Genomic DNA, 27,327 nt, shown 5'->3' with positions numbered 1-27,327 from the left:
TTACAAATATATAAAATATTTTATTTACTGTCTTCAAGAAAAAGGAGTACGTAGTGCGGAGACGTTTGCAGGGAGGGTCATAGGGGTAAAAATCTACACAAATCCCCTCCTCCTACTGCCCTTTTGGGGTAGAAACTTTAATCTCCTATTCAAATAGACTCCATTGCCCCTGCCACCCCCCGCTTGAGCTGTGTTGTTAACTTGATGCCGGATTCCACCAGGACCCCTGGGTGCCACAGGGTTGGTGGTACCAGCTAAGGAATGTGACCCCCCCAAGGGATGGTGGGACCCTGTAAAACGCAAAGTGCCGGCAGCGCTGTGAGAACTTTAATCCTTCCATGTCACTCAAGTTCATCACTCAAATTCATCACTCTCTTCGGGCTCACGAGGGGGTTCTGCAAGGTGATCTGGAGGAGGGAATAGAATTCATTAGAGATCCTTTATAGCGTACATGATCCCTCAGGTCACTGCCAGCACAGTGCGTTTGGCACCTACCCCCTAAAGCTAGAACACAGAAATTGTAATGGGGTGGGAGGAATTTGCCTGGCCTTGGCCATGCTCCATGGAATTGCCTTACATGCATGATTCTTGCTATAAGTGCCAAGGGGTTCTGGGCTGATTTCTCAGTCCTCCTGCTATGGGAGGCAAAAGGGCCCACACCCTTAGAAAAAAATTGGGGGCCCCCATTCAGTGGTAGATTAATATTGCTTTGCATGTATGAATTCTCACATTCAATCTCCAGTTCACCACCCCACTTATTATTATATATATTTATGCCCTGCCTTTTTCACTGACAGGGATTCAAGGCAGCTTACAGATAAAATAAGATTGTATGTTGTTGACTACAACTCCCATCAGTTCCAGCAAGCAGTGCCAGTGGCCAGGGATGATGAAAGTCCAGCAACATCTGGCAGCTCTGAATTACAGGATCTGAGGGAGGAGGGCAGGAACACTGCCAGGCATAGAAAACAGCACTAGGTTAGGTTAGAGATACCAATGATCAAAAAGGTACTTTTTCCACATAATACACGTTTTATAGAAGTCTCTGCCACAAGATGTGATGATGGTTTAAAGGGGGATTAAACAAATTTATGAAGGACCACTATTTCAGTAACCATTAGTTACAATGACTAAACCGTATAGAACCTCACTCCGCAATACGCTTCCCAACACCAGGTAGCGGAGGAGGTGACTTGGTGGGGGGCAGACACCCCCTCCTGCCCTCCTTGGCCACATTAACTCTTCTCATCTTCACATGAAATGCAGGCCGAGATGCAGACCCCAACCCTTCTAAAATAAAAAAGAAACTTCCTGGTCCACAACAGGAAGGCATGGCAAAGCCCAGGGTGGCTGAGACCACATGAAACATAGGCTTTGTGTGGCCCAAAACTACAGTCTGGGAAGAAGTGTGTGTGTGTGTGTGTGTGTGTGTGTGTGTGTGTGTGTGTCCCCTCTATCAAAGAAGGAGGCAGTTCTTGATCTGTTTCTGTGAGAAAAGAGAAGTCAAGCGTACAGCCTGAGGGTACTTGACCCAGAAGTTTTTCTTTTTTGGCGCCATTTCGGCTGCACGCCCCTCCAGAAAAATGCAATTTCACCCTGAAGCCCTCTTGTGATTTGCTCCACTCTCAAGTGCAGTTGGCTATATTATATTAGCCTTCTAGCCTCACCTATCCTAGCATCTGTGGGGAACCTAAATTCTACACAGAAAAAATATGTCAATAGTAAAAATAAATAAATACTGCTTGACATATTATAATCAGTTTGACAGATTGGTTTGAGGTATCTCAAGATTTTAAAGGTTGGCGTTTTTGACAAGGCATAGTTCAGCTGCAGGGGGGGACAGGGGGGAGGGAGAAGAAAAGAGATAATGAAGAGCAGAAGCAACTAAGGGGAGGCAGATATGACTGGAGGCCTTGAGAAAGGGCTGCAAGCCACCCTGGATACAAACAGCAGACTTTGAATAAGTAGAGATTTTGTAATCTCTACTCTCACAAGGGCTAGATTTCAATGGGTCTCTTCTATGTAGGATTATGTCTGGATTCAATCCTGTCTGTTTCAGATTCTATGCACACATGTCCCTACACAAACATGACACCCAGTGCGCATGGCTTAGGCCAGAGTGCCCTTGCACCACACATATGTTCAACAAAGAGAGCTCAACACCTGCTTAAGACTTTTCATTCCATGATGGAGGATGAGAGGGAGGGGTGATGATGAATTAATCTGCCTAACCCAACAGGGTCATTTGGGAGATTGACTAGTGCCACCCTCCATCCGCAGAAGCAGCAGCAGGAAGGTTACCTTCCCCTGACGCTGTAGAAGCAAGCACCTCCAGGCTGGTAAGCTCTCCGTCGCGGTAGAGTGCCAACCGCTCCATCATACGCCTCCTTGCTGGGTTGATGACAATCTGAGGGGCAGAGTCGCCTGGAGAGAGAAAGGCGCCAAGCACTGAGTGACAACTGGCCCAGATGTTAAGACCATCATCAGAGGCCCAACTCTGGGTGCCTCTACCTCCTGATGGGAGGCAGTTCTTGCCAAGGCAAAGGTCTTCTAAGTAGTGTTACCACATTTATGGGACTCCCTTACTTATCTGTTTAGCTGGTGCTGACTAATGCTAATTGAAGAGTTTTATTTGCCCAGGATTTTTAAAAAGATCCCTATGGTTTTACTGCTGCTTTTAAACTCAAGTAAAGAGAAGGGAGTCCATGATGGATGGCAGTTTCATAAAGGTGAAATGTTGAAGGCAGACAGTTCCAACAAGAAAGAAAAGTGGGAGGCATCTATAGAAACCAGTGTGGCTACATAAGGGACATGAGCTGAGAGTTAAGTAGGGCATGTATAAGAAATGGAAGAAAGGGGATATCACGAAGGAGAAGTATACAGAAGCAGCCAAGAGTAGCCAACAGCAGGGAGGTCAGATGGGCTAAAGCTCAGAATGAGCTTAGGCTTGCAAGACTGGCTAAAAATAATAAAAATAAAGTGTTTCTTTGGCTGTCCTTGAAGCAAGAGGAAGAGGAAGCAAGTAACATGTCCTCTGCATGGAGTCCTCTATCGGGTGCTATGAGGTGACAGAGCGAAGACAGACCTGCTCAACACCTACTTTGTCTCCATCTTCACCCAAAAGGAAAGCAGTGCCCAACCTGGTGATAACATAGTAAGTGATGTAAGGAGGGAACTGCAGACAAAGATAGGAAAAGAGGTGGTAAGAGAAGACCTAGCTTCATTAAATGAATTCAAATCTCTTAGGCCTGATGAGCTGCACCCAAGGATACTAAAGGAGCTTGCGGATATAATCTCAGAGCCTCAGTCTATAATCTTTGAGAATTCTTGGAGAGCAGGTGAGGTCCCTGCAGTCTGGAGGTGGGAAAATGTTGACCCCTATCTTCAAAAAGGAGAAAAAAGAAGATCCAAGTAACTCCTGACCAGTGAGTATGACATCAATACCAGGAAAGGTCCTAGAATAGATTAATTAAATGGCTGGTCTGTGAGCACTTAGAAAAGGATGCTGTGACTACTTAGACTGAGAATGGGTTTACCAAAAACAAGTCATGCCAGACAAATCTTCTTTCTTTTACTGCTAAGAGTTACAAGCATGGTGAATCAGGGGAATGCTACAGACATAGTGTACCTTGATTTCAATAAGGCTTTTGACAAATCTTGTGAGGAAGCTGGTAAAATGTGGGTTGAACAAGGTAACTGTCAGGTGGATTTGTAGCTGGTTGACTGACCAAACCCAAAGGGTACTCATTAAGGGTTCCTTGTCATCCTGGGAAAAAGTTACAAGCGGGGTTCTATCCTGGGACCATTGTTAAAGATAAAGGTACCCCTGCCCGTACAGGCCAGTCGTGTCCGACTCTAGGGTTGTGCGCCCATCTCACTTAAGAGGCCGGGGGCCAGCGCTGTTCGGAGACACTTCCGGGTCACATGGCCAGTGTGACGAAGCTGCTCTGGCGAGCCTGCACCAGCGCAGCACACGGAAACGCCGTTTACCTTCCCGCTATAAAGCGGTACCCATTTATCTACTTGGACTTAGGGGTGCTTTCGAACTGCTAGGTGGGCAGGAGCTGGGACCGAAAGACAGGAGCTCACCCCGCCGCGGGGATTTGAACCGCCGACCATACAATTGGCAAGTCCTAGGCACTGAGGTTTTACCCACAGCGCCACCCTAGGGACCATTGTTACTCAACATCTTTATAAATGAAGGAATTGAAGGGATGTTAATCAAATTTGCAGATGACACCAAACTGGGAGGGGTAGCTCATGCTGCAAAAGACAGAATCAGAGTTCAAGATTACCTTAACAGATTGGGTAAAGGACCAAAACTAACAAAATGAATTTCAATATGGATAAATATAATGTTCTGCACTTAGGCAGAAAGAACCAGCTGCACAAAGGTAAGATGATGGACACATGGCTTACTAGTAGTACACGTGAAAAGAATCTAGGGGTCTTAGTGGACCACAAGCTTAACAAGAGTCAACAGTGTGATGCAGCTGCAAAAAAGCAAAAGCTATGCTAGGCTGCATCAATGTCCAGATCAAGGAAAGTCATGGTACCACTCTATTCTGCCTTGGTCAGACCACACCTGGAATACTGTGTCCAGTTCTGTGTGCCACAATTTAAGAAGGATGTTGACAAGCTGGAATGTGTGCAGAGGAGGGCAACCAAGATGATCAAGGGTCTGGAAACCATGAATGGTTGAAGATGCTGGGTAACTTTAACCTGGGGAAAAAATAGAGATGATAGCCATCTTCAAATATCTCAAGGGCTGTCACATGGAAGATGGAGCAAGCATGTTTTCTCCTGCTCTGAAGGATAGGGCTTGAACCAATGGCTTCAAGTTACAAGAAAGGAGATTTTGGCTTAATATCAGGAAGAACTTTCTGACACTGTTCAATGGACTCCCTTTCTGGCAGTGGAACAGACTCCCTCAGGAGGGACTCTCCTTCCTTTTAAGTTTTTAAGCAGAAGTTGAATGGCCATCTGTCTGTCATGGATGCTTCAATTGAGGTTCCTACATTGCAGAGGGTTGGACTAGATGACACTGCAACTCTATGATTCTTTGTTGTTAGGTTTGTCTGCTATTTTACTGTTATTTTGTTAGTCATACAGGAGGGCTTTTAACTTGGTGGTGGAAGCTGTCTTAAGAATCTTGCACCGAAAGAAAGTTATTTTTTTAAAAAAGAGAGAAATGGACTAATGAAGTTAAAATCAAGAATAGGGCAGGAATTATCAAATTCTAGTTGGTGGTGATACCACAGAACAATCTGGTCTGAAATGTGGAAGGGTAGGGGGAAGAGATGTCAAAAAAGAAGCATGTTAACAGGTTTCAAAGAGGGTAGCTGAACATGTCATAGTTCTTCAGGTGCAACTAAGAGGAACACTTCAGGGTTCAGATAGCTGTCCTGTGGCTACATTAGAATCTGCTTTTTATCACATCTTCGTCGATGGGAAACGGATCTCCAGGGTTTCAAACAGGAGCCTCTGTCAGGCCCACCTGGAGATGCCCTGGATTGCACCTGGGACCTCCTGCATGCAAAACAGTTTCCCTCAAACATTCTATCAAGTCAAGAGTGCACTTTTGCAGGTAGTGGCCCATCTGTTTAATTTTATGATTTCTACATCTGAAAGCAAGAAACCAACAAAGAAAGAAAAAGGAGGAAGGGCCTTCCAGGCTTGCAGAATTGGGTGTAATACACTTATCTGCACACCTGCTTTAGAATCAACTGTCCCCTATCCTGTACTATGGTCACAACCCCATTTAAATATAACTTTTGTCTTAGTATTGCTGTGTGTGCTTTATTCATCCCTTTCAGGCAAATTTGTAACTTTTGCTTAAAAAAATTTGTTTTGGGACTACAATTCCCATCACCCCTAGCTTACAGGACCAGTGGTCAGGGATGATGGGGATTGTAGTCCCAAACATCTGGAGGGCCGGAGTTTGCCTATGCCTGCCCTAGGGCTCAAAATAAAATGGTAAAGAAGAACTGTTCAGTTTGCACAAGGTTATGAGCTGATGCCATTTATCACAGCAGCTTACAGATAAAAATAAGAACTGCTAAAAACATAGAAAATTTAGAATTGGAATGTCACTGTTCTGTAACAGTTACTCAATATTTGGTTCAATTAAGTACAATTCTTGAAAAATGCTTGTTATTTGCCCATACATGTCCAGTCAGTTGGCCAATCCTCCCTGAAGCGTGGGGGAGGGACTGAAGCCGCCTGCAGTGCCTTACCTAGTTGGCCTACAGAGATATTCCCTCTGGGCACACTTCTGTAGCTCAGCAGCCTCAGGCTGCCCTCCAGGCTTTCATCACTCTCCTCAGGCTGGTTGAGAGGCCTGGAGGTGTATGAATCCTCTTGTGGAGTATGCAGCTGTCTCAGGGGTTGCAAAGTGGGGAAAGACTCTTTGCACAGCAGTAGCTGGAGCCTCTCTAGCTCTCGGTATACCTTAAAGACAGGAGGAGGAGTAAGTTGGCAGGGTGGGGGGCTCAAATAAGAAGGCACAGTAATTTCCCAGAATACCCAGCAAGGCAAAAAAAAAAAAGTTGGGGGCAACCCCCTTGCAGACAGAAAGTCACATTCTTTCCTTGGATCTATTTGCTCCTACCCCATTGCTGGCCTTAACACTCAGGGCACTGGTAATGCCCAAAGGACAGAAGGCAGTACATACAGTGCAGCCTCCCCCAGCCGGGACCCTCCAAATGGTTTTAGACTCCAGCTCCCATCAGCCCCAGATGTTGGAAACTGGAGTGCAACCACATCTGGAGAGCATCAAGCTGGAGTCAGAGGCCTAGAGTCAGCAGAAACCACAGTACCAGTATAGAACCAACAGCTGTGGGTATAAAAGAAAACGCAAGGTACAGTAAATATGACAGCAGGTGAAGCAGGAGCCCAAAACACTTATTCGCTGTTCCTAGACCACTGGCTGCTGCCTGCACTCCCCGTTACAGTGGATGTTAGACCAGTCAGGACTGATGGACAGAAGGACTTGTCCAGAACAGCTTCCTGGGGCTGAAGCTCCTCTGTGGCACACACCCCTCCCCCCCCTCAGCTGGGGCTGAGGGAATGGGAATCCAACAACCTCCGGAAGGCAGCAGGTTCCCTAGCCCTGCCCTGTGGAATAAGTATGTGTCTCCTCCAACTCCATTACTGCTTGTGGTTTCCCACCTATTTAAAATGTTATGGCCTGCTCACAGAAATGCGCAGGTAAGGAAGAAACACATATATTCCAATTCACAGACTAAAATTCAGCCAGGACTGGAAAGTATCTTAAAACCCCCAGCTCTTTACTGGCTCAGCTCCAAGCTCACCAGTAGCTGGCACAGAGAGGATTCCCAACAATTATGAACAATGCCCAGGCTTTGACTTTTGAGAGTGGGATTCTGTAATTGTGGGGGCACAAATAATACATAAACACCCTTGCTTGCCCAAATGGCTTTGGTAAGAGGGTGAGCACCACCAGTGTCAGTTTTCCTCACAGCAAACATGAAACATGGCTAACTATTATTGAGGACCTATTTGTAATGTCAAAGCAAGCTTTGCATATCCATCTTTTAGGACATTTATTGCGGTCCAAAATAGGCAGATGAAGTATTACATTAAAAACTTGCAGACACACCAAGTGGTTTTGCAAATTCTTCACCATAAGAGAGAGAAAAATATGTAACTGCAGGCTGCAATCTTTGATGTTTATATAGCTTTTGGCTGTAAGAGATCTAGCTCCAACTGATTGACTTAAGTCCTTTCTAATGAATGGCTCCTCTGTTATGGACTGTTGAAAAACATCCCAACTGCTAAGAAGGTTTTAAAAATGAGCATAAAAGCTGTATGGAAAGATGGAGTTGTGTGCTGTTGGAGGGAAGGGGTTTAGAAAAAAAGGAAGCAGTGGACCAACAGTATGTAAATGTTGTGTCATCTGTGCGTTCGTTTATAAAAAACCAAACACTACAGAGACAGAACAGCAAATAGTATGCAAGAGTAATGTGAACCTGAATGGGGAATGAACTTGGAAGTGAAACGCAAACACACACAAAACCAGAATCACAGATTTACCCTGGTGTCCCACTTCTTTTTCCTATTTCACAGATGGGTCCAAGGCAGGGATTTGTCCAAGCCAAACCCAGCTTAGTTTACTGGAGCTCCCAGAGAATAGGCCTATATCAGGGCTGGGGAACATTTGGCTCTCCAGTTGTTGGTGGACGGCTTCTATCATTCCTGGGATCTGTGGTCCAGCAACAAGCAGAGGGCCACAGGTTCCCCATCCTTGGCCAAAATGCTCCGGCTCCCCCCTTCATGCCACCTACCTCTGTCATTGGGGGCCGGTGCTTGGCCCTTGGGTGGAGGCACCGGCAAGCCAGGCTGCCCAGTGCTGTGCCCAGTTGCTCTGGACAGGGCCCGGCCCGCGGGTCTGCGTGCTTCTGGTATAGATGAGTGCCAAGCTGAGCAACTTGGGACGGGCTGGAAGAAGTTGTGGCCGAGGGCAGCTGGCCTTCCTGCTCCTCTTCCTCCTCATTCAGAAGATCTTTCTGAAGGCAGAGAGAGGGATAATCCGTTGGAAAAAGAGGAGGTGGGAAAGCCAGCAAGGATGGAGCAGCATCAACACTGACTGTTCGGTGTCAGAAAGGAAACAAGCTGCACATTAATAAATGAGTGGCAGGCCGGGGGGGAGGGGGAGAGAACAGAATAATTTCTCACCAAGTACTTGCTGTGTCCACGTGAATCCAGCTCCATAGATCGTCTCCCCGTCAAGATTTCCAACAGGACCTGGGAGGGGTGGGTTGGTGGGAGGAAAAGGAGCTGCACTTAAAATAAAGCGGAATGCATAGCAAGGAAGGGAAAGAGAAACGGGGGTGGGGGGTTCCCTTCTTTCCCCACATTCTAGCTTAGCCAACCAGACAGGATCAGGCACTCTGAGGATCGCATCCCTTGGGCTCACTTCCAATGCTCAATTTGTGTATTAAAATTGAAAGCCAGCAGCTTGTTGTCAACATGGGTTGGGCTGCAGGGCCAGTAGCATCAACTCTGCACACTGACCTGACCCCCTCAAGCCCCCCCCCCCCCGCCATCCTCCCCAGTATTATGAGCAGGCAACTGAGACATGGTCAGTCAATTCAATTTATTGTATACAGCCAGCGACAATTTTGTGCATGTCCAGTGGAAGCGCGGCCACTGACGCATGGGTCCTTCTGCACCCAGAAGAGGGCAGAATGGAAGTGGAACAAGCTTATGCGCACTCCTCTGATGCATGTGGGGGCCAGGGAACAGAATCCCCACACAAAATAGTCACTGCCTGTATAGTCTAAGGCCTTCACAATGAACGACAGAGGGCAAAAGCAAGGCATTCCTCTAAAACCACACAATGCAAATCTATAAAACTCTACAGCATAAAAGTCTGCAACATAAAATTTAAAATTACAATGCATTAACATAACTGGAATAAAGCTTCTTAGCTGCCAGGGCAAATTTGGTTACCAGATGTGTAATTTGTAGATATTTATCAGCTAAGAGTTCAACTATCACTTCCTGGGGGATCTATCAGAGGACCAATAAAGAATAGAGTATTAAAAATGTTATGAGCACCGTCTATAAGGGGCAAATCAACAACTGGTGCAAGACATCCTCGACCTGATTACATCCATAAATGCGTTTCCATGCCATCTGAGGAATCCCAAGGCATCTCCCCTCTAAGGATGCTGAGGGCATCTGTTGAAGCCGAAGCTCAACAAAGGCCCTATGCAATTGTGGGGAAGGTAGTGGGGCCTTGAATGGTTGTCCTTAATTTGAGGGTCCCAAACAGAATAACAGGCAGCGATTGTGAATGCTCTGGCTTGCTTGGAGTCATGGTCAAATATCCAATTTCTAAGTTCACTAAGGGATAAATATTTCCCCTCTGGGAGATTTCAAGCCCTAAGCTTATCTTGACACTTTTGTACCCAACCTCCTGTCCTCAGTTGCTCCAACCAGCTGAGCTTGGTGAGAATATGGTCCTCAAAGTCTATGCCAGTAGCTAAGATAGGCTAGATCAATTCTGGCCGCTATTGAGGGGAGACCCAACTCAGCTCTCGGATGAGCCAACAGAGTCCCAGGAGGAAGCCCCAATACCTGCCTCATAAATTTCTTTTGTAGGACTTCTCGTTCAGATTTGACACCAGTTCATCAAATTTCAGCCCTATAAGGCATTGGTGCAGTATTCTTTGACACACAGATATTGAGGGCAGGATTTAAAAGCTGCATAGAGGGTCTTATATGGACTTTTGATAAATTTACAAATTAGCTTATACAATACATAAACTTGATCTATCCTTCCTAAATCCTGCTTGTTCATCATGAATGATGGCTTGATTACTGTCCCATTCTTGGATTTTATTTAATAAATAACCTGATTATAATTTGGAGGCCACATCTAGCAGTCTCATAGGTCTATAGTTGTGAGGGTCTGAAAGGTCTCCTTTCTTGAAAATGGGAAGGACTATACTGGTACACCAGCACCCTAAAGAGATGCTGCCAGTCGTGTTTATGCATGTAAATAGTTTTGCCAAAATTGGAGAGCAGCAATTTACGTCCAAAGAGAAAACCGCCGGAGGAAACATCTTCTCCTGGTGCTTTCCCAAGCCAGTTAGGGAGAGTTAAAGGGTTCTCTGTCTTGGAGGGTTTATATTCATTTTACTTCCAAAAATGGCACTAGAATGGGCAACTCAAATTTCAGGTATTATGGGGGTGCGAGTAAAGACTCAAAAAGCTTATCCACAGAGCCTCCTTGAATTAGGTTCCAAAATTTGGATTTGTTCTTCTCAATAGGAGCGAGGCCCAAAGATTTTCAACTATTTTCATAATGTACCCTTTTTTCCTCCCTTAACAATGTTTTATATTCTCGCCATTGCTGTTGTAGAAGAGAAATAGCCTCACCTGAATGGGCAAACTGAACTTGTCTTATTAGGACAGTTCTTTTTTCTTGGACTTACAGTCCCTATCAAACCGACTCCATGTGCTTGGATATTTTAGGGTGGGAAGTAGGAATCAGAAATGGTCTACATTCCCTGGTTATATCCTGATGTAGCGCACAAATATTCCAAGTCCTTTCTAGAGTTTGCTGATGTAGCTTTTGAAGTTTGTCTGTGGTCATCATCTGTCTGATATTACAATCAATTTGATGGGTCCATTGCAGCCTTCTCTCAGCCTGGGAGTGGCCCACCATTTCAGACTCTGTCAAGGCTCTTGAATGGTAATGCTGCATTTGAAGAAGAGCCTAAAATATAATCAGCAACACACACTCCCTTGTCTGATATGTACCGTATTTTTCGCTCTATAACACGCACCCGACCATAACACGCACGTAGTTTTTAGAGGAGGAAAATCCGTAGGCATGCCACCCGTAGGCATTCCCTCCATAACACGCACAGACATTTCCCCTTACTTTTTAGGAGGAAAAAAGTGAGTGTTATGGTGCAAAAAATACGGTAAATATAGTAACCCTTAGAAAGGTCAAGGGGTACTATTAAAACATACCAATTGATATTTGCAAATTAAAGAAAAACGTTCATGGCCTGATTTAGTTATGGCACTGAGACACTGGCAGGGTTCCCCCCCTTCACACCCCTTAGTAGCTCACTTCCATTTTGCCTTGTCTCACACACAGGACAGGCAAAGTGCATAGCAGGGAAGGAGTCTTCCCCAAAAGATGCGCTCTTGCTGGGCTGGAGTGTGTTAGACGATCAAGTGGTCAAGGGGCACCCCCATCCCCCCCAAGTTGCCAATTCCTAGTTTGTACTTTCTGTCTCTGAATGAGCTAGACAGATGAACAAGGGCATAGCTCCAACATATCCTATGACAGTTAAGTCCTTGTAAGTGTTCCTGCAAGATAACAAGCCTTCAAAGGGCCAGAATTTTCACCTAGCACTGAATTCTTGGAAAGAACAGCTTTCCAAACAAAGCATATTCTTTCCAACACACCAAAAGAGGGAATTTTCCTAACTCATCATATTCTCCCTGTGCCAACCTCCCCACACTCCTGATGTCCTAGGATGGGTGCTCAAAAGGCAAAGAAGCTGCAGGCCCAGATGAAATACGTGTGTGTGTGTGTGTGTGTGAGAGAGAGAGAGAGAGAGAGAGAGATCTACTCTTGCACTTTAGGGGGTTGGACCAGATGACCCTTGGGTCCCAAGTCTACAACTGTGTGTGTGTGTGTGTGCGCGCGCGCGCGCGTGCGTGTGAGAGAGAGAGAGCGCGCTTTGAGAGTAATCCCTTTATAAATGAAAAGTGATATATCAATTTTTTAAATAATAAAATCTCACTTTAGAAGTAGACGGAATGGACGGGAAGGGAAGTGTCCTGTCTTCATGGCGCAGTCTTTGCTAAGCCCCTCCTCTCCCCTCCCCATGTTACTCACCACACCAAAGCTGAAAACATCAATAGCGGTAGAAAGCATCCCCGTCCGGACGTACTCAGGGGGCAGGTAAGCCAGCGTGCCCCGCACAGTCTGCGTCCGGCCCAGAGAGCTGCTAAGTCCTCCCTGCTTTGGTCGGCGGCTAAAACGTGCCAACCCAAAGTCAGCCAGTCGGGGGGTGAGTGCCGCATCCAACAAGATGTTAGAGCTGCAAGTGGCAGGGAGAAATAAAGGGTTTACAACCAGCCACTATACACAGCCTCTCACATTCCATTCTCCAAAATAAGCCTCATCAAAATCTCCTGTGTGTACCAATTACATTTTGAGCAGCATACGTTCTTCATCTTGTTGCTATGAATTTTGTTCCAGTCATCCACATTGTGAGCCCAGAAAAAAAGAAATCAATCCCAGTTCAGCCTATTTTGCACTGCCCATTCTGCTCCAGTTAATCATCCAGAAGATGAGGGCTAAGACAAAGCACCAAAGTCCTGCTCTCTGACCACTTATACTTTAATCCAGCAACTCCTCTGGCTACTGAGATTTCACCAGGCACTGCAAACACACCTTTAAGTGTATATTTACAATCCTAAAAGGAACAGAAGCTTGCTTTATGAAAAACAAAAAATGAGATCTCTGGAAAGCTGAATTCTGGGCTCAGTATCACATTCTGTGCTTTTTCTGGAATCATAGCCCCAACTCTGCTTTTAATGGAGATTTGTAACATTTCCACACACACACCCAAAAAAAAGAACTTTAAGAGATATAGCTTTTGGGGTTTTTTTACTGGGGCAGGTATGTTCCAAAAAACAGCAGAGTTCTCTTGTGCTTGCTGAAGACAGGAAACCACAGTGTGTTGGGAAAAGCATGAAGATTTGTGGATGGTGAGCAGATTGTTTTGGATTACAAAAGCTACAGATTTCAGAAGCTTGGCTATTCTACCCGTCGAAATGACCCTGACCTGCTTCTACTGTCTGCACCCTGCTAATTATTAAAGGCCCATCACAGTAGCACACAACAGCACTACCGATATGGAAGAATTTCTACTTAGTGCCTTTCCCATTCAATAACAGATCTATCCTTTGCAAAGGATGTGTCCAGAGTTTTTAATACACTTTTATATGCTAAGAACAAGAAAACTGGAATTCTGCACTCAGGCAACCCAAATTCTGCAACCTGCTTGAATTATGCAGTTTTAGTAAATTGCCTAATTTCTCTAACTCTGAGTAATTTATTCTGGCTTTGTTAATCATAGAGAGGGACAACTGGTGAAGCAGAGCACCCAAACCCCACCATTGGGAAATCTCATACACAGACCCTTCTGGCTGCTTCCATTTCAGCAGACTTGGCTCACACTTTTCAAAAAATAAATAAAAAATATGGGGTTTTTAGAAAGCAAAGTTCTGCAATGAATTTCCTTGCGGAATCGCAGCACGTGTGCCAACACACGTCTTGTGATGATTCCCTCCTCCCCAAGTCAAAGCAGAAGATGTGAAAAGCAGAACTCTTCCTTCTCATGCACAAAGCAACAATCCTCCAGTTTGGTTTAACATCATGCCCCGTTTTCATCTGTTCGCAGCCTGGGAGAGTAGCTCTCCTCCTCTCTCACCTTTTGACATCACCATGAATAAGGCTAGGAGAATCGCTGTGCAGGAATTGAATGGCTCTGGCAGTGCCCACTGCTATATGCAGCCGCTGGGCCCAGGAGAGGCAGGGACCTCTCTGAAAAACAAAAATCAAATCAGCAAATCAAACAGTCTTTGGTGCCACCTTCTGAAGAACCCCTGGATAAAAGTATTGAGAAGAAGAATAGAAGTTCAGGTGAGTACCTGTCTACGCAGGTGGTCCTCCAAGGAGCCCTGAGGTAGGAAGACGTAGACAAGGCAGAAATGCCCCTGCTCAGCACAGTAACCAGCAAACTCCACAATGTTGGGATGGCGGAACCTGGGATACACAAGGGGCAGCGTTAAGCAGAAGCAGCTCAAGGGCCTCCCAAGGTCCCACCACAGTTTTAAAAAAACAAACAAACAGCAAGCCTCATGCACAATCCCTGATCCTGAAACCCCACCCAATAACCTTCCAATTCATAGTTTTCAGGTCTCACCGGGAAAGTTTTTCCACCTCTGTGACAAAGCTGTTCTTTATTACAGTCCAATCCAATTCTGCTTCCTGTCAGTCAGATTAGGGGGGGGGGGGTGAGAATAGATAAAGATGATCAGTATCACCACTAGGAGCACACCTTCTTTCAGAAGAACTGGCAAGGCCACGCTTGTGGGGTGGGAATGAAAGAGGACTGAGGTGGCTCCCTTCCAACCCCCCACAGCCAAGCACAAAGGAGACTGGAGAGACACAAGGAGATGAGGAGTCACCCCAAGGGTCCCACAAGCTCTGCTGCCAGGGCACTCCAAAGACTCAAGCTGCTAGAAGGCCCTTCAGTCAGAAATGCTGGGAATTTGAGCTGAGACCTTACATGAGCAAAGCGAATGCTAACTGATTCATCCTTCCATGGACCAGATGGAGGAGAGGCAGGAAGGCTGTGGAAGGCAGCCCCTCCCAACCTGGTGTCCTCCATATGCTGTTGGGCTACAACTTCCATCCACCCCATCCAGTGTGGACAGGAGTAATGGGAGTTCAAAACACCAGGAGGATACCAGGATGGTGGAGGGGAATGCAAAGTAAAATGGTCAGGCCCCCAGCCCAGTACTCTTTGGTTATACCTCTTTGAGCCGTTTGACAGCATAGACAGTGTTGCGCAGTCGGGCTTGGTAGACGCAGCCAAAGCCACCTTCTCCAATTTTCAGGGTCTCTGAGAAGTCTCCTGTGGCTTCGCGCAGCTCCTTCAGCTGCCACTCAAAGGGGCAGGCAGGGGACAGAGAGTCAAGGCTCTGGAATTGGGAAGACAGAGAGGAATGAGCTTGACAAGGGCAGCATCCTCAACATGTGCTCCTCAAGACAGTCGAGTTCCACTAACTGCATGGAAGGAGGGCATCAGGTTCCAGCTCCTTGAGGTCTTGTTGCTGGCAGCGAGTTGCTGGAGAGAAGCAACTATCCGGCATCAGCCCAGAAGTGATAATGCTGAAAGGATGCAGAAAGAGAAAGGAAGGGTGCAGAGTACAAACATGAGGGGGATCAGAAGAGGGCTTAAACAGTAAGGGGAAAGAAAAAGCCACCATCGAAAAATGGCAGGAGGGACGGCAGGTGCACAATGGGGAACTAAGCAGTACAAAAATATGACTGAGGAAGAAACAGGTACTTATTTATTGAATTTGGATCTTGACTTTCCAAAGGAGCCCAGGTAGCCCCATAACTGTGACAGACACTACCTGCTTTTACATGTAAAAGAATAAGCGTGTTGCAAACCATGAGGACTAGAAGTATTAACAGCAGACAAATGCTCAAGGCTGAGATTCTCAAGAGCTAGATACTTAGTTCCATCATTCAGTAGCCCAGCCTACACCACCCTGGTCACCAGGCAGCTTTCCTTATGTTTTCCTGCACATTGAATTCCCACATACACCCCCCCCCACCACATACACAGTCAGAGCCCAACTGTTCCATCAGGCAGCAGCAGAATTAGGTCCATACCTGTTCATCAAGGCGGGTGGGAGGCAAAGGTGGGTTTCTCTGGCCGACACTGTTAAGGTGGCTGCTGGGAGGGGGGCCTGGCAGAGACAGCGGAGGACAGGAGGGCTCTGTTTGCATGGGGAAGAAGTGGGAATGAATGCCGTTATAGCTGGGGTACAAAAATGGGTCCTCCTCCTCCAATTTCCAGCCCCCTCAATGATGTTTGCTCAAGGTGGTGGAAGCAAGAGTGGGAAACATAGAACGTTTTGAAAAGCGGCAGGAGATACAGAAAAGACTGGGAGAATCACCACTTTTCCTCAGCACTGCTTAAGAAGTTACATGAAAGGAAATTCTACCACCTGAATAAACTGAAATAAGTGACAGAGCTGCGGGTTCCGACAGACATCTAGACTGCTCTAGATGGCACAGAGCCTGCAGAAGGAAGTGACAGGCAACTGGGTGGGCACAGAATCCAACATCCCAAGAACCTCTACTTTCATTTTAAAATTACGTTTCTAGCCTTCACAACATACAAGGAAGACTTGAAAAGTGTGCAGGCAATGCTTGATGAAATTTCAATAGCTAGTTTATGTGTGGACGCACACAGAATCTCCAGTGCCTTCGACGCCCTTTGTGTATGGTCCTTGGTGTTTCCTGTGAGTGGCAGAAGCAGCATTGGAGGGAGAGAGGCAAAATGTACACAGTTTATTCCAGATGCAGAACTCAGCTTTCCTTGGTGCATAATTTTGGGCAGTCTTGGCATAGAATTTGAATTTTCCTTTAGCACATGGTTCACAGAGCCCTGGTATCTTACTTGTGCACGAAGCAACTCATGCTGAACACGTATCCAAGTGGGTCCTGTATACCTTTAAAAATAGGGCACGGAAATAATTATCTCCCCTATCAGTCTCAAAAGATCAACTCACTACCCTAACTCTGCACCACATTCATACACAGCTTGCAAAAATAACCGTTCCATTTTTTCTGGCTCCCAACAGGGTCAGCATGGAGCATTTTGGTGCTTCAACCTAAACAAATCCAGATGGCATACCACTGGCCTCCTCTGAAAAGATGCTTTTTCCACAGTCCCTGTTCTATTCTGCAGCTACATAGGAAAAATTCTCAGTGGATAATCCACCGCCCCAAGTCTTCTCGCCTCTCAATGGAAACAGGGTCTGTGGTTGCATGATTCTGTCCCTTACAAGTGTGTGTGTGTGTGTGTGTGTAGTGAAATCTCCCCACCTCTTTTCTCCACAGGGAACAAAAGAGCAAACTGGGAAATGTGAACACGGCATTAGCCAGAGAAGAATAGGTTAAGCTGCCTCTTTCTCCTCTGCCTACTGCTCTCCTGCAATGGGTTAGGTTTCCCCCCATGATTCCAGCCATTCCTGAATGCTTTTCCTTTTGAAAAAGAAAGGGAGAAGTCAAATACATGCAATATATGTAATATATACATGTAATATATATACACTAGTCCAAATCAAAATTTAACTCTCTTACAGCTTTTGTTATCTATTTCTTTGAGCTAGTTGGGGAGAATTTCAGTTTTATTATGGGTGGTGGTGGTTACAAGGAAGAGTTCATATTTTAGTACAGTATTTCAGGATGCTATTTCTGTATGAATGGCTTGGCCTTCAGACACACCTGCACGCCCCACCTTGAGCAGCAAATGCATCACAGGCAGAACTTGTGCACATTCTTTTGGTAAAGACAGAAGTGTGTGCCTCTACTTCAGTAGGTTACTTTCATACTACAAAAATGGGGAAGGCAGGGGCAAGGAAAAGGAAAAAGGCAGCAAACAGAGATAAGTATGCTTTTTAAAAATAATAATCAACCAATAAAGTCAGATTGCCTCCCTACTCTGAAAACTGAAGTTGCTGTGTAGGAAAATAAGGTACTGGCTATTAGATATTAATACTCTGCTTGCCAATGCCAGAGTAAAAAATAAAAATAATGAAAGCAATAATGAAAGTGCATTATCATCACAGGGGGGCCAAGTGCAAGAAAGATCATCACATAAACCTGTGCTCCTGAGTGCTGAATCAAAATTAACTCAATCTTGAGCACTTTCAGCCCTGGAAACTTTTAACTTATGAAATAATAATAATAATAATAATAATAATAATAGTAATAATAATAATAATAATAATAATAATAATAATAATAATAATGGGACATTTTCAAGAAGGCTTGGAATACCAATAATCCAGATTATTTAAATCAAAGTTTTCCAAAACTTGACACTTAAGCAAAATCAGTTTCTTGATATTCAGGTCTTGATCCGAATCTACAAACAAATTCAAAAGAGTCAAAAAAGGGGGGGGGGGAAGAATGGTTTGCTATGAATGAGATCTCAGAAAATACTTTTATCCAGAACTCTTTTGCCTTGGGGAAGGCCCACCACATATCCCAGTAGGTTCCAGTATCCTGGCACCCCCTCCAACATAAGGGGGAAGCTGCCCTGTGTACAAAAGAAACTAATTGTGGTATTGTGAACCAGCAACATACTATTTTCCAGGGGGAGTTCATTGATTTGAGCTGAAAGAGGTCCATATTGCACCTTGGACCAGTGCTTTATCCAATCTTATTCTTCTATCTGAACTCCCCAGTTTTGTTCCCGCCAGGACCTATGAGTTTGATTTGAAGAAAAAGTAGCATTTTGAATATGTTTTCACTTCCCCTTCCAGTAAAAACACTACAGGTGGCTTACAATAATACTCAGGACATCAAGTCACCCCTTTGTTTGATGTGATGTATGGAGAGATCAAGCTGAAGGGCTGAGGAAAATTTTAAGTTTCCACTTTGACCCTGTAGTGAAGTTAGGAGATTTTTGTTAGCCAAACTTTGGTCAAGCTGAGAGAAGCATTGTGGGAGAACCAAAGGCCAAAGGATTTATGGGAAATGTGTCCTTGTTGCTTTAAACTGTAGACTGACTGACTCTGGGAGTGTGAATACTTATCTCATGCATCTGCAGGAAGGAAAACTTCCAGCTGATTAGTGGTGTTTTAACACCTGGTATCTAAGATGCTGCCTGTGTGTGAATGAGCCATCAACCCTAATCGTCTTTGAGAATTTGGGAGGAACCCTTTGATCCCAAGGTCTTAAGAACAAACGAGCTTCAGCTGTCACAAGCTGAGTTATTACCCAACTAGTTGACCATTGGTAAATTTTGAATTAATCAGAAATTCTGATTGGTCCTTGGGGGTCCGCTTACATGTGGGATAAAAACCTTAGGAACGAGCCTGCAGTGTGCAGTGCATCCGCCCTTCTGTCCGGCTTACCAGCATGCTGACAGTCCCCTTGCTACATTCATATGTGTGTTCTTTGTGATGACGAATTCCTATTGTCTTCCTGAGATGCGGATTCAGCCGAGAACTTTACGAACTGCCTTAACTCTTCTTTTGTTCTCGTTTTTGTAAGTACGTTTAGCTAGAGATGCTTTACAATGTTTTTATTTTCCTGTCTGAAACGACTGTAAGAGATGTGCCTACTTTTAAGTATGTTTAATCTTGTTTTTTAAATAATTTTTTAAAAAGGCTTTTCCTATTTTGTTCTGTGTGCTTTTCTGGGGGAAAGTCTGAATCCAATGTCTGACCACTTAGCCTCCTACTGAACCTGTTGAATTTCTGCCTGCAATTTGTGTTAAAGCAATGCAGGGTGGGGCAGCCGGCAACAAGGAAGAGTAACCTTCTCCCTTGGGTTAATCTTCTGGGCTATCCCCGGACAAGGGAGTGGTGGCAGCAACTACCCCTTCTGTTGTGTTTGTCCTGAAAAGTAAATGCTGTGGCACCACCTCCCCTCTCTTAGCCGGGTCCCGCTGGATTGTAGGACAGGTGAGGAGGGTGGGTGAGACCCAGCATTACTACAGACCCTTCCTCCCCCCCCCCCCAGCATAATTGTGGCACTACAAAATTGAAGATCCTTCTCTATAGTGCCATAGATGACTCCTGGACAGGGGAGTTTTCATATTTTGCATAGTTCTGGCTTGCCTATTTCAAGAAGAAAATCTTACTAAATGAGAAAAAGTATTCTTGTTCCTCATTTTTGTAATCAAGGGGCTGTAAAACCCCCAGGATAAAAGGCTAAAGGCCCAATTTCCCCCACCCCTGTAAACTACACAGCAGGAGCCCCCTTCTACTACAATGCAAAGTATAAGAACCATGGAAAGGGAATTTCATCGCTTCTCATATATTGCTAGAACCTGAAGTCCCTTTTTTTCTCTGGGGATTCCCAACTGAGAGCAGGGAATTGAACTTGATGCTGTTCTGAATAGCCCGGCCCCAGCAGTGGGGATGCATATGCTCTCTTGTAAAAGAGAGTGTACACCAAGAAAGCCAAATTCTGCAGCCTACATAAATTGTGCATATTAAGCATGCGTGCACATTATTTTCCTTTCTGCGTAATCTTGCTTCTGATGGCCAAGGAAGGAGCCAAGAGATACACCCTCCACCCCACAAAACAGGACTCCTACTCAGCCCACCCCACCCCTTCCACACTCTCAGGCCCAGAGCCATTACTTTAAAGGCTAGAAACATATGTTCAAGTGAAATGAGAAGCTCTTGGAAAGCCATATTCAACAGCCGCCACCAGTTCCTGTAAATAAATAAATAAAATGCCTCGCAAGACAAAAAACTCGCTAGACGAAAAGGTTTTGCGTTTTCTGAGCTGCTTCGCAAGACGATTTTCCCTATGGGCTTGCTTCGCAAGACGAAAAACGAAAACGTCTTGCAAGTTTGTTTCCTTTTTCTTAACACCGTTAATACAGTTGCGACTTGACTTCGAGGAGCAACTCATAGAACGCGGTGTGGTAGCCTTTTTTGAGGTTTTTGAAGACTTTGGTGATTTTTGAAGCTTTTCCAAAACTTCTTTTGCAGCCATTTGGTAAGTTAAACTTTTAAAACTTTTTGGGGGGTTTTGGATTTTGGGTTGGGGTGTTTGGAATTCAAGGACTTGGTGTTGGGGAGGGGTTTGCAAGAATCTGGAAGCTTGTGTGTTTTTTTTCTGCATTTTTATGATTTTCTGTGACCATTGGGCCACTCTGCTGTTTTTTTAAAAAAATTCTGGATTTGAAATTCTGTGTGGTGGGTGGTTGGGGGAACAGTTGGGGAGGGGGTTCTTCAGCAAGAAGCAAAGAGTGGAAGAGGAACCTTCTTCGAGTTGTCCCCCAGAGTCTTAGAAAATGTACTGTACACTTTGTTGATTTTTAAATGTTTTTCTGTCATGTTTAGAAACTTAATTTATTGTTCCTTCAATTTTTGAAATGCTCTTTACAGTATGTGTGACTTTAAAGAGCACTTAATAAACTCTTGTTATACCAAATTTGGCTTTGTTTGGACTTTTTTTGACCATAGGAACGCATTAATTGAATTTCAATGCATTCCTATGGGATTTCGTGCTTCACAAGACGAAAAATTCGCTAGACGAAAAAACTCGCAGAACGAATTAATTTTGTCTTGCGAGGCACCACTGTACTTGAAAAGCATCATCACAGAACTGCAGAATGCACAGTTCTGGCAAGGAAATTAAAAAAGCACAAACCATTTCCAATATGCCCCACCCCCTTTCATTGTCCAGAAGTCCCATAATGAGATGCTATGTTGGGAAAGGAGAGGCTTAAAATCAGAGGCAAATAATGCGCTACCCTCCAGATGGGAGCTGCAGCCCACGTCCCATCAGCCTCAGCCAGCATGGTGCAAAGTCAAGGGTGGTGGGACAACATCTGGAGGAAACCATATTGGCTACCACTTATTTGCAGTCTGGAACACAGTCAGCTTTTCAGACCACAGGGGTGGGGAGAAGGTCATTAAGCATTTCCACTAGAGCCCTGGTCTTCAACTGGTGGGCCAGGACCCACCAGTGGGTCACAGCCTGATCCAAGGTGGGTCGCTGCCACCATACAAGTATATTGTGAAAGATTAAGAAATGCATGTTTGGGTTAAACGTAGGGCCTGGGTCTGAAAAGGGTGAAGATGCCTGCATCAGAGGAGAAAAGCAGATTCTACACCTTTACTATCCTCAATAAATAAAGGCTTCCCCTAGCCATGGCATGCATTTTTACCTGGTGCAGGTGAGGAAGCTTGTTTGTGGGGCTCCCAAATTGATTCCCTGGCCCTGCTGCTGCCGTGGCTGCCAGGATCTGGGGCAGGCGCAGCACGTGGGGGCTCAGGTAGGGAAGGCGGTGGCTCAGGGGAAGCATATGGAAAATGAGAAGACAACGCACTGGGCTTTGCAGGTGGTGGTGGTGGATGCCCTAGAAAAAGAAGAAGTGAGAAAAGATGTTAGATAGCCTCCCAAAACAGGAGCTGTCACCACATTGCCCTCCTTTGATTTCTCAGCCTGAGTGTCCTGTCTGCCTCCTCATGTCCCAGCACTCGTGCAATAGTGGGAAGAGAAAAAGTGTCCTGCAGCAGGCAGGATTAATATCAACACACAAGCAATCAATGCAGGAACATCTTGACAAGTATTGACAACACACCCCTGGTCAATGGTTTGGGTAATGGGAGCTGCAGGTTAGCATCAGTCACCACTTAGAAAACCTCCCAGACTTATCCACGACAAGGCTAAGGCAAAAGCCATGTTTAAAGACGCGGATGTTAACCGTTGGCTAGGATGCTGGGCTTGGAAGTCTAATCTAAACCCAGCCCAGGTACAGATATTCTGGTGACCCCTGGCAAATCACACACTCTCAGCTTCAAATGGCAACTGGTGCCCTGTATCCCAAAGATGTTGCAGGACAGATTTTCAAATTGTAGCACTTCAAAAGCCGTGTCTCTTCTTTGTTTTCTTCTCTTTTTATTTGGCACCCTCTACTCAGAGTCTTTATTAAGCTCCAGGGATGGTTTACTCATGGCGGTGGTGGATGGTTGATGGAGGACCCTGGGTGGGAGGTAGTGAAACGCTGGTCTGCCAGGACAAGAGGCTGGGAGGAGAAAGATCCAAGGTGGGAGCCAGGAGGGGCTACTACCTTCTGTGGGGGGTAAGGGAGGACTCCATACTCTATTAATTCTATTAGTATTTTTGGTAGTGGTTTTTGTTTTTTATTTGCACTACTTTTCTATATCTTTTTCTATTTTAAAAAATGTAGCACTTCAAAAGCTGTATGATGATGAACCAAGATCTATAAAAGCCTCCAGTTGGGGCTTTTACTGCATCAGCATCCACCTTACAAAATGCACTTCTGCCCCAAAAGTTCTGTAGGAAATAAAACCATGTACCTCCTTTCACCAGTAGGTGGAACCCTATTATTTCTTACAAGATTTACCAACTATTGGCTGTTGGGATTTTCTGTTTTTTTAAAAAATAGGACTTTTCACATTTCACACTTCAAAGAGCAATATTTCAAGCTTTTAGCCTAGTTTATGTGGCACTTTCTAAGTTGCTTTGTATACAGTTCCTTTTTAGAAAAGCAACTATTAATTGTAAAAGTTTTATAATCCACTTTTCAACAAACTGTCTCTAAGCAGGATGCAGTAAAGTCATAACACACACTTGCACAACAAATGCAGCAGGAGAAACAAGATATTTAATTTTGAGCCTTTTAGACAAGTATTTGAGCCTTAAAAAGTTTTAAATGCCCATCCAAATGCACCTGGGTAAGAACAATTCCTTTTTTAAAATTCTAAAAATGCAGGGCAATTTGCTAGGTGTCACAATGGAAAGGAGTTTGATATGCAAGAACGGCCATGAGCTGAGAATGTAAACAGCAGGATTCTGGGACTGGGGCTGCAGGCACTACAGAAGGGGCGGAGGGAAAGAAGAAGGGACGTTCCACCCCCTTCCTTCATAGTAAACAGGCTGAAAAAGTGTTGCTTGTTCTCGTGGCTTTAATTGCTCCAGATATACCAACCAATAAACTGAACTAGAAGAGCTTGGAAGGCAGGTAAGGCTCATGATGGGCTCACATGAAGTGATGACATCACGTGGCAGGTAAAGCTCCAAGTCATCAAGGATCTGCAGCAAGTCACCGACGGAGGCATTGCGATTCATCCAGGCCCACATAAGATGCTGCGTCCGCCCATCCATCTTCTCATACAGGCGCAGCTCCACCTGATCTCGTACAATCCTGGAAGCTGAGGTACAAGAGAGCAAGGAAGAAAGGCCAGTTATGGCGGAAGTATCTGCTGTCAGGAGGCAATCCCAATACTTTCTGTCATGAGAACAAGCTTATTATCCATGTGCTATATTACAATTCTGTTCTACTCAGATTTCAACAAGGCACAGCAATATTTGTCTGCATTTTGCATCAGCCACTTAAACTTCTTTCCCTGTTATAAGCAACTCCTCAAACCTATACTCTTAAGACATCTGTACCTGGATACTGCCTTTTGATTCAAGCTAAGGATAGGCAACACGACTAATCCAATCTCAGGAGCTTTGAAAATTTAGCTTCAAGCCCACCCCCAATTCCCTTATGAACTTTAGCAGTTTATCTTTAGGGGAAATGCCTTTTCTTTCCCCACCCCCACCCCAGGTATCAACAGCACAGGAAGTTGCTTTATGGAAAGGGTCAGACTATGGGGCACAGAATCATTTGACTTTCAGCAGCAATCTATTGGGCTCATGCAGAGGTCTCTCTCGCAACCTATTTACCTGCTCCTGTTTTGGCTATAAAGTTGGGATGTGCTGGATACTGCTGGTTTTGCAGATTGCAGACTGACCAAGGGCTCTGAGTAATCAGGTTTGACCAAGGCTACCCCAATCACAGCAGGCCATGTGGAAGAGCCAAATCAATTTCAGATGTGGTTCTGCTCTCCCACACCCATTTTCTACATTTATGTTGGTTGCCGCCACCATTTTGTCAAGCCAATTTTCCCAATAGTAAGAAAAAATACTCTTATTCCCAGGAGGCATCCAAACAGTAAGGAAGTGTCCAGCCTGAAACTGGAAGCTATACCACATTTATCTCAGCTCCCATGTCTGTGGTCACTCTTTCAGCTGCACTCAGTGCTATTTTTCTGGAAAAAGAGGTGCTGGAACTCACCATGAACACCTCCCTTGTTCTCTTAGAATGGCAATGACACCGCCTGAGAGGTGCCAGAACTGAGATCCAGAACGTTCCAGCTGGGAAAAAGCCCTGGCTGCACTGAAGGTCAAAAGCACCCAGACAATTTTAAACTGGTTTCAGTATTAAAGATTCCATGGCAGAGAGGGGTTATAGTTGGAATTGGGGGGGGGGCGATCATAAAAGAAGGAATAGAAAAAGATTTCATCACATTTTTACCCTACAGCTTAGCTGAGTTACAAGAAGTTTAAGGTTATATTGTTCAAAGCTTTTAAACAGAAACCAAAGAGGCTCCCGAGTCAGGTATCATCTCAGCATCTAGGTGAAGGCCACACCCTCACCTCCATTCAATGTGAATGTAGACAGAGCCCTGGTCAGCACCATTAAAACAGCAAAACCATGTGATAACCTGTGGAGAAACACCAGTTGTGTGAACCAGCACTTCCACAGGGAGGGTGGGGTGAGCTGTTGATGCACTGCAGGCGGGTTGGACTAGATGACTCTTCATTCCCCTCCAACGTTACAATTCTATGATTCTAACGCCTGCCTCTGCAGCTGAGATCCCGCAAATAACGGTGGTGGCCTGGACAGTCGCCACATGGAAAGCCTGGTTCATTCAAGGGGTGCTTCAGCCCACATGGCTGCAAATATGCCAGGGAATATGCCTGGCCTCAAAGGGTGGTTCTTTTTAAGCAGTTTCCTGTGAAAAGTCACATTTGGTTCTGTTATGAAAAAATACCTAGAAAGCTGGCAATTATTATTATCAATAATATTAGCAGCTCTCCCACATAACGCCAAACCAGCTATGCTATGATTTTTTTCAACCCACTTGAAGTGCATGCTCCCAGAGAAGCAGGTTGCTGCCCACAAGTTTGGGCCTCAGTCAGTAGCCTATCAAGGGGCCACAAACAGCACTGTGTTGCTTTTTACAGCCAATATGCGAGCCTGAATACAAAAAGGCAAGTTGAGGCAGCCGATTCAAATGGCACATTTGGAGTGCTATTAAAGGCATCATGGGGAGCAGGCAAATCTGACCCATGAGACTCCCCACTGGGATAGCCTCCTGGGCAAGCCCAACTACAAAAGACAGGAGGAGCTGAACAAGAGCGCTTCATGAACCGAGGATGCAGGCATGTCTGCCTCGCTTGGGTCTCCTTTAGCCACCAAAACACAATGGGCTGACCCCGATAACACAGCTGCCCTTCAGTAATTTCATTTCAAAACTTTATTTGAGCTGGGGCGGTGCAGGGGTGGGGTGGCGGGTGCAGGCAGCACACGCTTAAGTGAAGACTTTGCTTGTAGCCATTCTAGCCAAAGACTTCTTCCATCCTGGGACCCCTTGCTATGCCAAACCAGATCCACCTTCCCAGGCAGTAGCTTCTCAAGCAGCTCCTTTTTGTACTCCTCGCTGGTGAAGGTGGGGATGAACTTCTAACCTTACACAAGATCCTCCCTGCACCTCAACAGCTCCCTCCACCCTCCCACCGCCTTCAGTGCTGGCATGGACTGCAAACTTGATCCCTGCATGAACTGATCCAGAGCAATTTCTGCCCTTCGAAACAGAGACCTTCCAGCTGTAGAGAAGGTTTTGTGCAGATCACCAGCAACTTATTTTCCTAGCGGGCCACTTTGAAGAGGGGTTGGAGGATGATTGGCCAGTCACCGTCAACATCTCAAAATGAGTTGCCAGAAAGTCCCACGGCCACAGCTGCTCCTCCTTCCACGCATCCCTTTTGTCCTGGGGTGGATTTGCCACCTGGAGGCCAGATTTCCCCCCGGACCTCAGTTTGTGCCCCTTTTGAGCTGCCTGTTCTTCGATGCCCGGCAGCTGGCCGAGTTTCACAGTCGGCAGAGACCCCGAGGGTCATCTAGTCCAACCCGCTGCCATTCAGGGATCTCAACGAAAAGGGCGCTGCAGACTAAGTCTAATACGTGGTTGAATGAACAGCAGCAGCAGCCACGCCAAGCGCATCTCGACCGGCAAGCATTTCCCCCGGGGCAGGCAGCCCCCTTCTCCGCCCGCGGCCCCGGAAGGCGCGCTGCCCCGGACCGGGGAGGAAGCGACAGCCCTCCGTCAGGCCGGTCCGCCTGGAGGCCGAGGGGCCTGTCTCCCTCCCTCCCCCGCTCACCGAAGCGCTCCCACTCGGCTCTCCCCAGCGCGTCCATGACTTCGTGGAACTTGCACATGACGGCGGCGGGCAGCTCGTAGAGGAAGCGCGACGCCCCGGGAGCAGCCATGGCCCCCCGGCCCCGCCTGCCAGGCCATAGGAGAGCCGGCCGCGGGAAAGGGGCCACTTCCCCTTTAAATGCCGGGAGGGAAGCGGCCCTCCGCCGCGCCGCTCTGCGCCTGCGCCACAGGCCCCGAGAAGCGCGCTGCGCA

General features: G+C 45.9%; 1 protein-coding gene across 3 annotated transcripts; it reads right to left on the bottom strand.

The window, feature by feature from the left end:
- On the bottom strand, positions 1 to 27,327 carry IRAK1 (interleukin 1 receptor associated kinase 1). 3 transcript variants are annotated; one of them, XM_083482386.1, is made up of 14 exons: positions 27,077 to 27,310; positions 23,848 to 24,015; positions 22,005 to 22,196; positions 15,968 to 16,074; positions 15,100 to 15,267; positions 14,487 to 14,551; positions 14,212 to 14,326; positions 13,992 to 14,104; positions 12,389 to 12,593; positions 8,698 to 8,766; positions 8,307 to 8,528; positions 6,237 to 6,450; positions 2,302 to 2,424; positions 1 to 407 (listed from the first exon to the last, which is right to left on the bottom strand). In XM_083482386.1, exons 1-14 carry the CDS (start codon positions 27,183 to 27,185, stop codon positions 355 to 357), a joined length of 1,923 nt encoding a protein of 640 aa, XP_083338512.1. In that variant the 5' UTR covers positions 27,186 to 27,310; the 3' UTR covers positions 1 to 354. The 3 variants fall into 3 exon arrangements, with proteins under 3 accessions (XP_083338512.1, XP_083338513.1, XP_083338514.1); XM_083482387.1 differs by lacking the exon at positions 2,302 to 2,424 and having other exon boundaries at positions 27,077 to 27,327; XM_083482388.1 differs by lacking the exon at positions 15,968 to 16,074 and having other exon boundaries at positions 27,077 to 27,231.

This window comes from Podarcis liolepis (genome assembly GCF_965112155.1).
Source record: "Podarcis liolepis genome assembly, chromosome: 17".
Classification (NCBI taxonomy): Eukaryota; Metazoa; Chordata; class Lepidosauria; order Squamata; family Lacertidae; genus Podarcis; species Podarcis liolepis.
The sequence above is the reverse complement of the archived record's forward strand: the minus strand, read 5'-3'. Positions and strand labels throughout refer to the sequence as shown.

Excerpts from the sequence above, each read along its gene's own strand:
- IRAK1 (XM_083482386.1), bottom strand. The coding sequence starts at position 27,185 with ATGGCTGCTCCCGGGGCGTCGCGCTTCCTCTACGAGCTGCCCGCCGCC. Across the intron at positions 22,197-23,847 it reads ACGTGATGTCATCACTTCAT|GGCATCCACCACCACCACCT; the intron begins GTGAGCCCATCA and ends TTCTTTTTCTAG. Across the intron at positions 14,552-15,099 it reads CTGTCAAACGGCTCAAAGAG|GAAGCAGAATTGGATTGGAC; the intron begins GTATAACCAAAG and ends TCTGACTGACAG.